General features: G+C 46.9%; 1 protein-coding gene across 1 annotated transcript in view; it reads left to right on the forward strand.

The window, feature by feature from the left end:
• GTF3C1 (general transcription factor IIIC subunit 1) overlaps window positions 1-11448 on the forward strand; it is a 74148-nt gene that overhangs the window by 18510 nt on the left and 44190 nt on the right. Inside the window, exons 7-8 of the mRNA XM_023521464.1 lie at window positions 8323-8490; window positions 10054-10169. Coding sequence (XP_023377232.1) covers window positions 8323-8490; window positions 10054-10169 — 284 coding nt within the window. The remainder of the gene's footprint in view (window positions 1-8322; window positions 8491-10053; window positions 10170-11448) is intronic.

An 11448-nucleotide genomic window follows, 5' to 3' on the forward strand; every position in this document is an offset into this window, starting at 1 on the left:
ATAAAACATTGTTGACAGAAATTTAAGATCTGGGTAAATGGGAAAACGTCCCCTGTTCGTGGATTAGAAGACAACATCGTACCACACAGTGCTCCCCAAACTGATCTTCAGATTGAGTAGTTCCTGTCAGAGTCCCAGCCGACTTGGTAGAAATTAACAACCTAATTCTCAAATTCATATGGAGTTGCAAGGGACCCAGAAAGCTAAAACAGTCCCGAAAAAGAAGAAACTAGGAGGACCCACATTTCCAAATTTCAAAACTTATATAAAGTGATAGTAATTAAGACAGCATACTACTGACACAAGGGTAGACAGAGATCAATGGAATGGAATTGCAAGTCCAGAAATAAACCCACACGTCTGTGGTCAACTGATTTTTTTTTTTAATTAAATTTATTGGAGTGACATTGGTTAATAAAATTATATAGATTTCAAGTATACAATTCAATAATACGTCATTCATATATTGCATTGCGTGTTCACCACTCAAAGCTAAATTTCTTTGTATCACCATATATTTGACCCCCTTTATCCTATCTACCTTCCCTCCGCTTTCTCTCTGGTAACCACTGAACTGTTTGTTGTCCGTGTCCTTGAGTCCCTGTTTGTTTGTTGTGTTCATTTGTTGCTCTCAGTTTTATATCCCACATAAGTGAAATCATGTGGTTCTCAACTAATTTCACTTAGCATGATAATCTCAAGATCCATTCATGGTGTTGAAAATGACAGTATTTCATAATTTCTTATGGCTGAGTAATAGTCCATTGTATATATATACCACATCTTCTTTACCCAGTCATCTATCAAAGGGCATTTCGGTTGATTCCATGTCTTGGCCACCATGAATAATGCTGCAGTGAACATCGGGGGCATATATCTTTATGGATAAATGTTTTCAAATATTGCGGGTAGAGACCCAGAAAAGGGATTGCTGGGTCATGTGGTAATTCTGTTCTTAATCTTTTCAAGACACCTCCATACTGTTTTCTATAGTTGCTGCACCAATTTACATTCCCACCAGCAGTGCCCAAGGGTTTCCTCTTCCCCACAGCCTCTCCAACACTTGTTATTACTTGTCCTATTGATGATAGACATTCTAACAGGTACGAGGTAGTATCTCATTGTGGTTTGATTTGCATTTTCCCTAAGAGCTAGTGAAGTTGAGCATCTTTTCATATGTCTGTTGGCCATTTGTATTTCTTGGGAGAAGTGTCTGTTCAGATCCTCTGCCCATTTTTTAATTGGATTGTTTTGTTGTTGTTGTTGTTGTTGTTGTTGTTGTGTGAGTTCTCTATATATTTAGACCCCGTCAGAAGCGTCGTTTGCAAATACCTTCCTCCATTCATGTCGTTAACTAATTTTTGACAAGGGTGCCAAGACCATTTGATAGAGAAAGAAGCCAATCACAACAGGCCATTACTATATGATTCCATTTATAGGAAAATCCAGAATAGGGAATCTAGAAGATTAGTGAGTGTTTAGGGCTGGATGGGGGCACAGAGAGGTGACAGCTAAAGGGTTTAAGATGATGAAGATGTTCTAAAATTGACTAGTGGCAGGTGCACATACTTGTGAACATACTGAATAATCATTGACTCATACTTAAGTGGGAAAATTGTGTGGTATGTGAATTATATCTCAATAAAACTGTTAAAATAAAAAACAAAACCAAGCAACATATAATGGGATATAGCAAACTAAATTAAAGGTCATTTAAAGGACAAAAGGGGACATGTTAAAAATTATAGTAGGATTAAAGTGTACAAGCTAAGAAAGAGGGATGAGCCATATTAAGAAGGATTAATATGCAATAACATGAATACAAATGTTTAAAAGAGCTTTAAAAAGAATGAAGATTAGAAACACAAAAGGGTAAAGGGTGAGCATAGAGAAGAAAAAGATTGTCGGAAAAGTTTAAAGCCTAGAAAATGGTGATGAGGGAACACAGTTTAAAATAGCATGATTTCTTTAAGTTAAAAGTGAGAAAATTGATTTAAGGACCTTGAATAAAAAATCGATGAATAATTACAATCATTAATAATTAAGATAAACAATATAATAATAAGATAAAAAACCACCACTTCCCCATATGAGCCTATCCTCTGTGCCTTTGCTGATGCCTTCCAACTTTGTCTGGAATACCTATCCTCTTCTGCCAGATAATTCTTACATATCCTTTAATACCCTCCCCGCCAAATGTTAGCTCCTCTCTACCTTCCCTTGCTAGTCCCATCTTGCCTGTTTCTCATTTACCAACTCTGTATGCTAGCAGTAGGGCCCTGAGCGTGCTGTAGCTTCTCATTGGTCACCCAGCTGGATGGCATGCTGAGCACTTGCACGCATTCACCATTTCGTCCTTACCCCCAGGTTGGTCTAGATTTGTTGTTACAATTATCCCTGTTTTGTGGATGAGGAGCCTGAGGCTCAGAGTATAGCAGCTTATCCAGGGTAGAGCCAGAACTCCAAGCCAGGCTCGTGTGAGGCCCAAGCATACCGTCTTCCTGCGTTGCTTGGTCTCTCTCTCAGCAGGGGAAGGGACGCCGTCCTATTCATCTTACCTGTTCTGGGCCCAATGCAGAATAGATGCTGTGAAATTGTGTCAAAGGCCTCAAGCTATCTGACGTTTTCAGCCTGGGTGACTAGGTATGGCTCTTATTCTCAAGAGTTGTGTTTTCCAAGGTTGGAGTAGTGATAGTAGCAAGGATGAAAGCCCTACTTACTGAGCACTCCTGTCATGCCAGGCACTGTCCTGGCATGACACTAGTCCTGTCCCCATTTTATAGCTGAGCACCCCGAGGTACAGAGAGGTCATTTCACTTGTCCACAGTTATACAGCTGCTGAGTGGCAGAGGCAGGTCCACCCTAGATGGACTGACTCCAGAGCCTATACTTTTAACCTCTGGGCATGGGCTCCAGCACCCTCTTCTGTCATTCTGGGAGCCACCCTTAACTCAGTGTTTCCAGCCCCTGGCCATCCTCTCTGCAGTTACTTAAGGCTGAGTTACCTCCTCAGAGTATCCCATTGGCTTGCTTATTGTTCGAGTCCCAGACTGTCTTAATGACTCCCTAGCACTGACCAGCCTGGCTCACATCCAGGGTGTGTGTGTGTGTGTGTGTATTGGTGGGGACTGGGGGGAGAGTAACACTCTGAATTTATATAACATCTACCTGGCTCACCAGTAGGACTTCCCCCTGGCTTGTGGCTCTTTAAGAAGAAATCTGTCCTGGTGCTTGTTTGTTCTCATCTTGTTTTTGTTCTTTCCTGGGATGATCACAGTTGTGAGTACCATTCTGCCAGGAGCTCGGTGAGAGTTTTCATTGGGAATTTGAGAAACAGAGGCTGTTGGTTCCACTTCATAGCTACTCTGGGTTTTCCTTTACAATGATACTTTCTGGTAGAAATTTGAAATTCTAACCTAGCCAGGTGGCCTAGTGTGGAAGAAAAGCCACTTGCTAGGTCTAAGACATTGGTCAAATCACTGGACCCCTCTGAGCTTCGACTTCCTTTCTCTTACAAAAGGCAATAGTAACTTGCAGAGTCCACACATGATTAAGTAAAATAGCCCCTAAAAGCACCTGACACGGTGCCTGGCTACTACTAGGTGCTCAGTCAAGATTCACCCTTCCCTTCTTTTCTGGGTCTTCAAAATGTCTAAATTAAGCCATTATTTCTTCATGCTAAGGTCAGCCTGTCCTGGATCTTGGACACAAAAGAGCTGCATGATCCCTTTGTGTTGGACTGCTGATATCAGCACACCACATTTTTAGATAACCTGAAATCCCATGTGCTTGAAAGCTTGTGCAGTGGTTCTTTCTCCTGCCTTTTGTTCCTGGAAAGAAAGCCCTGCACCCTGGTGTCAGCGGTTGCCATTAGCAGGCCAGCAGTCCCTCAGGGAATTGCTGGTAGCTGAGGTGGCAGCTCAGATGGACTGCTAGGCTGTGTTCCCCTGCCTGGCTGTGCTGCCTGGAGTCTTCCTCTCGCTGCCTTAGCTGATTTGTGGTCTGGAACAGGCTCCTTAAAAAGGGCAAGTATGAGCTGAAGGGATTTTACTGGTAAACATTTAAATTCGGAGGCTGATAAAATTCTAGAACTGTGGGAAATATATAAAGGGCCAGTGAAACTAATCCCGAGTTGTCGCCTGGAACCTGAAGCACAGGCCGCACTTCGTTCCTGTACCTGCCTTCTCTCAGGCAGTTTCCCCCTTGAGGCTGGACATCGTGGCAGCCCTAGTTTGCGGGCAGGATGGTTGAGGCTGAAGGAAGGCAACAAGCTTGCCCAGTTCACACACCAGCTCTGGCAGGAGAGTGTAGATTCTTAACCGCTGTGCACACTTCCTCGCTAACAACATTTTGCAAAGTAAGGGCGCATACGACATGGCGCGGGGAAGGGAAACGTTTCTGTGGTCGATATGCTGAGAAGGACTGGAGCAGACATAGCTCGGGTGAGTGGCCGGGGTTTCCCACAGGAGAATGTCGGCACGGTTGGGATTTGCAGCAGAGCGGTCAGCTGCGCGTGTAGGATGAGCGGGGCTGCAGACCCCCATGGCCCGAAACCTCACCAGCAACCGAGGGCGCGCAAGGCCACCCTCCACTCATGGTGCGCTGGAGACTTGCCTCCCTTGGGTCGCAAGCTCCTTGTCAGTCCTGGGGCTCACAGTGTCCAGTGTGATTGCAGTGAGCAGCCACCTGGTCCTTGGGCATCACCCTCACCTCCCCCGGCCAACAGCCTGCCTGTCCAGGGGCCCTCCTGAATCCCATGCTCAGGACCGGAGCAGGGGCAAGTTCCCACCTATCTCCAGGAGCCAGGCCACCATGACCTTAGGCCAGCTATGGGGCTTTCCTACGTGGCAAGAAGGGACCAACTGTCTTTAATTCATCTAATGTTTGTCATCCTCTACACTGTGCCAGGTGCTGGTGATACCATTAAAGATAACTGCTGTGTTGGTTGGGAGCTTCACACAGCTTGGGCTTAAATCCTAGCTCTGCCATTTCATAGTTCCATCACTTTGAGCAAGTCACTTAACCTCTTTGGGCCTCAGCTTCCACATCTGTACCATGGGGCTTACAGAGGCCTGCTAGCCTCGGACTGAGATTTGTTGGGTTCATTCAGGTAATGCCCCTAGCACAATGCCTGGCCCACAGCAAGTGCACGGTGTTCGGGTCGAGTGATCGCTCCGTGCTAGCCTCTGTACAGACATTATCTGGGGTCACCCTAACACTAAGCTGTGAGATAGAGAACACTGTCATATCATTTTACCAAGTAGGAAACAGCTATATTAAATCATTTCCCCAAAGTTACAGAAATGGGAGATTGTAGAGCCGAGATCGATGTGCATCTGCCTGCCCCGGAGCCTGTTTATCCCCACACTCCTCTGACCATCCATCCATCTGTCAGCAGAGGAGGCAGCTGTGCCATTTGGAGAAGACTGATGGAGTAGGTGTCCATGCTCTAGGAGCAGAGAAGAGGGAACAGTTGCCACCTTGATGCTGTGCAAAGCAGAGGCTTCAAGACCGAGAAGGGGTTTTTTTTTTGTTGCCCTTCGAGGCCATGAGTTTAGTAACATTTCTCCTCTTCCGCTTGTGTTTATTTGGAGAGCTGCTCTGTGTATCTTTTCTTGGCTAATGAGCCCCTCAAGGAAGTTAAAAAGGAGTGGAAGAAAGAACATTGGGTGGTTGCTGAGAACATGCCGGTCTGTTCCGCCAAGTGATGCGTTGTGCTGCCACTGACGCAGAAGCCAGTGTCGCTGGCCCCAGGTCGCCACTGCTCTCAGTCACATGGACATCTTTCCATCCGGGGCCGTATGTCATCAAAGGTTTAGGGCCTGGGCTCTAAAGCAGACTTCCTGGTAAATCCTCATTTTCTAAAAGGTGAGAGTTTGAGCAAATTTCAACAGGATGGTAGCACCTACCCGCTAAAACTGGTGAGGACTCCTTGTATGTCACACATGGAGACCTGAGATCAGCATCTGTGATGTGGCCTCCATTCAAAAACTGGTAGTTTTATTATTAGGAGCAGTCGGTTGTTCTGTGAGCACCTTTTAAGGGTGAGATGAGGGGTTGGAGATTAGAAGGGGCTCGATTAGAGGACGGAGGGGAAGACCCTGTGGGGGTTGGCTTGGTGGTCAGTGTTCTGCCTGCATGCTGGGTGAGCGAGGGATCAGGTGCCTCTGACCCAAGGGAGGACCCGACCCAGTCACCCGAGCCTTGAAATAGTTTTCATCCATACAGATGGGCCCAAGAGTCCCCTCTTCCTTATGTCTCCACTCCCGGTTACTTTAGGCTCCCATCCTGGGAGTGAGAAACTGAGGGAAGTCAGGCACCTGGAACCAAGGGCAAAGCCATGGAAAGCAAGAGAACTGAGAGAGCATGACAGGTGCAAAGGGAGCCAAGGCCTGAGGCCTGGACTGTGACACGGGCTTCACGTTTCCACTGTTGAAAAGTCATGAGCTGGGGGCTTTTCTGTCCCGTTGAGGAGTAAAGGGGAGTCAGTCCCAAGCTGGTGCCTCAGGACTGTCAAGGCTGCCCATGTTCCTGCTGACCGTTTGCCCCAGATTGGCGCTCCTGCAGGGTTCTGGCGGGTCAGCTTCAGCAGACCTTATTCTGAGGGTAACGCTCTGATGAGTTCGGGGCCCTGAGATGCTTTCTTATTTGTAAACTTCACCTGTAAGCCAGCCAAGTACTCTGTCTCCACGAGACTCCCCTGCCTTAGGGTGGTTGGACCTGACCTGGCTCAGACAGCAGTCTGCGAAGCTCTGGTGTGGGCGTTTCGCACCCCACAGGGAGGCCCTTTGTGGCCACGGCTCCAGCACAGGAGGTGCTGGGTTGCAGAGACCGGCTTTATGGCCACCATCCCTTGTGATGGTTCCAAGGATTCTGTACCTCCATGTGCTGTCGAAAGCTGCTGGAGAAACCGTCCGTTTATGTTCAGTAACAATTACCACAAACTTAGTGACTTAAAACAACACGGATTATTATTTTACAGTTATGGAGGTCAGTAGTCTAAAATGGGTCTCACTGGGCTAAAATTAAGCTGTCAACAGGGCTGTGTTTCTTTTGGATGCTCTAGGAGAGAATCCATTCCTTGGCCTTTTCCAGTTTCTAGAAGCCACCTGCAGCCCGTGGCTCAGGGTTCCTTTCTCCCTCTCCAAACCCAGCAGCATTACATCTCCCAATCTGTCACTCTGCCTCCCTCTTCCCAAGGGCTTTCTGATATTACACTGGGCGCATTGGATGATCCAGGAAAATCTCAAAACCTCTGACCACCACCATAACAAAAGCTTTAACGTAATCACACCTGCAAGTCCTTTTTGCCACAGAAGGTAACGTATTCATAGGTTCCAGGAATTAGGGCATAGACATCTTCGAGGGACATTATTCTTACTCTACACTGTCACAAATCATAGGACATCTTAGTGCATAACCCTTTCTCCCATGTTGGAGACCTGTAGCCCTGCCCAAGTCACTTTACCTCTGTCACTTGCAAGCTGTTGGATGCAAGTTAATTGAGCTCTCTGTACCTCAGTTTCTACATCTGTAAAGTGCCTTCTAAGGTTCTCAGGATCCAATGAATTAGCACGTGTAAAGTGTCAAGATGTTTCAGTTTTTCCTTGTACCTTTCTCTCATTCTAGCCATAGGCACACACTGTCATTTTTCCTACACTGTGCTTTTGGAGGTTGAATATAGGTGCAGTGTGATTGAAGGCAGGCGCCAGCCCACAGTGTGTAGTGGCTTATCCAGGTATTGCCACTCAGTCTTCCATCACTGCTTCTTATTATTCATAAAAGCTAGTGCTATACAGAATGCTGCGTTATAGTGGCAGCTTCACCTCTTTGGAGCTATTTTCTTGGACTAAATTCTCCCACTTGGAATCACTGGGTTAAGGCCTCCCAAAATGGCCAGGAAGGGTTGTAGAACTCATTCACACCTGGATATGGGCTCACTCAGAGAAAGATGGTTTTCATTCTTTCAGCAATACTGCTTGTGTGCCTCCTGTGTGCTGGGCACTGTTCTGGGGGCTGGGGAGGTGATGTGAAAAGACAGGCATGGAGCTTGTCTCAAGCAGCAGGCTGCTGTTTGTCTAATCAGACTAACATGGCACCTTATTATTCCTTTGCATTTCTTTGTTCACTAATTATATTAAAAACAAAAGGCATTTTATGGAGTAAATTTTCAGGTCTTGAGCCCGAAGACATGCAGTTTTAAATGTTCCAAACTCGATGCTGTGTATGACCTTCCTCTGAGCCTCTGTCTCTGCTGAAGTCCCCTCCCCCTACACAACGCCGTTTTACTCATTGCTGGAAAACATGTGTTTGCGTTTCTAGGGACTGACGTCATGGTGCGCTGCCTCAGGCTGCTGAAGGAATTCAAACGGAAGGTCGAAGACGACCATGACCAGGATGACGACGACGACGAGGAGGTCATCTCCAAGGCAGTGCCTCCGGTGGACATCGTGTACGAGCGGGACATGCTCACGCAGACCTACGAACTCAGTAGGTCCTGTCCTCACATCCGTTTCCGTGTGGTTCCCGAGCATTTGAGTCGAGAGATGCTTCACCCACATGTCAAAAGAGGGCTCTGCTCTTGAGAATGTAACACAGAGGGAAGCACCCCAGTTCCCTTGAAAATCTTAGGCTTTTGGATCAGATCTGAGTTTGAATCCCTGCTCTGCCACTTGTTAGCGCTATGACTTCAACAAGGTCTTCAAGCATCATCTGCAAAATGGAGATAAAATCAACCCTAGCACGTAATGAGGACTAGGATTAAAATATTTGGTGTAGTGCCTGGCATGTAGATAGCACTATAGCAATTAGCTATTAATATTATTACTCAGAGATTTGAGAGCCACGTACTGTCTTCTAAAATTAGTCTGGAGTCGCTGCAGGCTGGGAATTCTAGTGATGAAAGGCTCACCCTTTATCGAGATCTCTAAAATCTATGAAAGACGGCAGCGACCTAGTGCCATAGGTGGTGTGGCCAAAGGTCCGTGTGAGGAGGAGGACGGAGCAGGTGAGGCGGCAGCAGGAGATCTGATTCAGCCAGCAGGTACAGAGACACTGGCAAATCAGCGCAGCTTGTTTGGACAGCCATTTGGCAGTTTTTATTACCTCTTACCACCACTCAGAATAGGTTCCTCAGAACCCCGTTTGGGAAAAGCTGCCCTTACCCATTTTACCCCACCAGTAACATATCACTAGTTCATTATGAGAACACATCCCAGTCACCTCTTTTCATTCTGATGTTTATTTTCTACACGTACAATACGGCAGAACCTCCTTTATCCAGATTGGTTTTACCTGGCAGCTGCAAGTGTGTGATGGACCAGGAAATAAAGGGGAAAATATTTCTGAGCAGTCAAAGGTCTTTGGTGTATATTACTGGAGGGACTTGCTGCCACCCTGCCCCACTCCTAGCAGGTTCCTTCCTAGAGTCCCCAGTCCCCAGTCGACCCGTAAGCTTAAAAGGGCTTTTTCTTAGAGAGAGATACAATAACAGCACTGAGCAATGACTATGTAGCAGGGCAGGAGCCAACAACTAGACAATCATCTGCTGGTCATTTGGATAGGACCAAATAGCGTGATTTCTTTTCATAGTCCCTGCTGACCGATGACTATTATAGGACACTACAGTAATCAGTGTCCACGATGCCTCTGAATCTACTGAGAAAGACAGGGAAAATTTTAAAGTTCTTAATTAAAAATTATCTTAATGCTTTTTAAAAGAGTTAATTTCATTTATCTGAAAAAGTTCATTCATGTGCAGGAGTGAACTCCCTGCTACTGGGTAAAAAAATTGTTATTGGAACTTAGTAGATCAGCAGTTGATCGCTTGACTTACTGTTTTAACATGGAAGAGTCAGATAGCGAGCCCTTAAAATTGGCTGTGAGCAGTATTGTCTAGAGATTCTTGGAGGGAGGGAGAGAGGAGGCATTTATTTTTTTCTGTTGGTTGGTTTCACTGCATTGAAATGTCTGCTTTAAAAAGGTGGATGGAATTGGCTTGTGCAGAATGACTCCTTTGCAGAGGTTGGGGTTCAAGTATATTGTTTCACACAGTTGAACGCAGAGGCACGAAAGGAATTTCCCAAGCTGAAATCCGAGTGGCCATGAATGTGGGAAAACTGGAAGCAAGAATGCTGTGTCGTCTCCTTCAAAGATTCAAAGTTGTCAAGGTAACACCGAGTGTCCTCTGCACAATTCAGTATCTTTGGATGTGCACACAGTGGAATTATGGAGGAATGTCTCAGCACCTCAGGAAATGAGGCAGGCCTGCCATCTCTGTCAAGGAGGCAAATGGCTGCCCTGGGGGCTGAAAACAGCCACGGGCATGTCCTATTTCCCCCTCACTGTGGTTTCTGTTGGTTTTTACTTTTTAAAAGATGAATGAGTAGTCAGCATTGAAAAGTCAGCAGATGTGGCAGCACAGGAAGCGCCCTCCTGTGTGGGGAGCCAGCTGAAGCTGGCTGGCATCCAGACACCCCTTTGGACAAAGCAGGTGCTCTCCAGGGCTCCACAAGCCCCGCCTCTCTTTTATGTTACTTGTCTGGCTCCTGGGGACATCGAGCTGGCTAATTATACATGTCTGGCATTCCCCTTTCAGAACTCAGATCTGCTGTCTCAGCCCTTTAAGCTTCACTCTCTCCTTGCCAACTTTTTGGCCATTTTGCTGGAAGAGAGTATTATAGTCAAGCTAATAATTGTGGGGCACGTGGCACTTCCATGGCATGTGGTTGGTATATAAAAAAAAAAATGTTACTCTTTCTGCCATTAAGGGCCCTGGGAGAGCCCCTCTTCCCTGTCTTAGAAGATAGAATGAACGTGGATGGGGTAGATGATCTCATCATTAGTCCCCCAGGCAGTGGCTGAATGTTGTCACCAGTCTGTGACAACAGTTCTGAACTGTCGAATTTTGCATAACAAACACTGCCTACTAACCATTTCTTTTAAGCCTAGTCCTGAGCCAGGCATTGGGGACATGCAGAAGACCAAGTTAGGGCCTCATCCTCAAGGCGCAGACACACATTGGGGACTGCGATTCAGAACATTATCCTCCACAGGCCTGTAGAAGCAGGGCCTGAGGGGTGACGAGGCAGGAAGCCGTATGAGGGAGCATCGATGGGGCCTGACCTGGGGCCCAGCGGTGAGATGGAGGGGTTGCAGGGGAACTCAGGAACGATAAGGAAATAGACACCGACGCCACAGACCCGTGGGTCACGGGAATGCCTGTGTGTCACAGCATCCCCTTTTGAGTGTGATTAAACTCATCTCACCCCCCAGGGATTCATGGAAGACGAAGGGCGGCAGCGGACTACCAAGTACATCTCCTGCGTGTTCGCGGAGGAGAGCGACCTGAGCCGGCAGTATGAAAGGGAGAAAGCCCGGAGCGAGCTGCTGACCACAGTGAGCTTGGCCTCGGTGCCGGAGGAGTCACTCCTGCCCGAAGGAGAGGAC

Source organism: Pteropus vampyrus, unplaced genomic scaffold (genome assembly GCF_000151845.1).
Source record: "Pteropus vampyrus isolate Shadow unplaced genomic scaffold, Pvam_2.0 Scaffold303, whole genome shotgun sequence".
Lineage (NCBI taxonomy): Eukaryota > Metazoa > Chordata > Mammalia > Chiroptera > Pteropodidae > Pteropus > Pteropus vampyrus.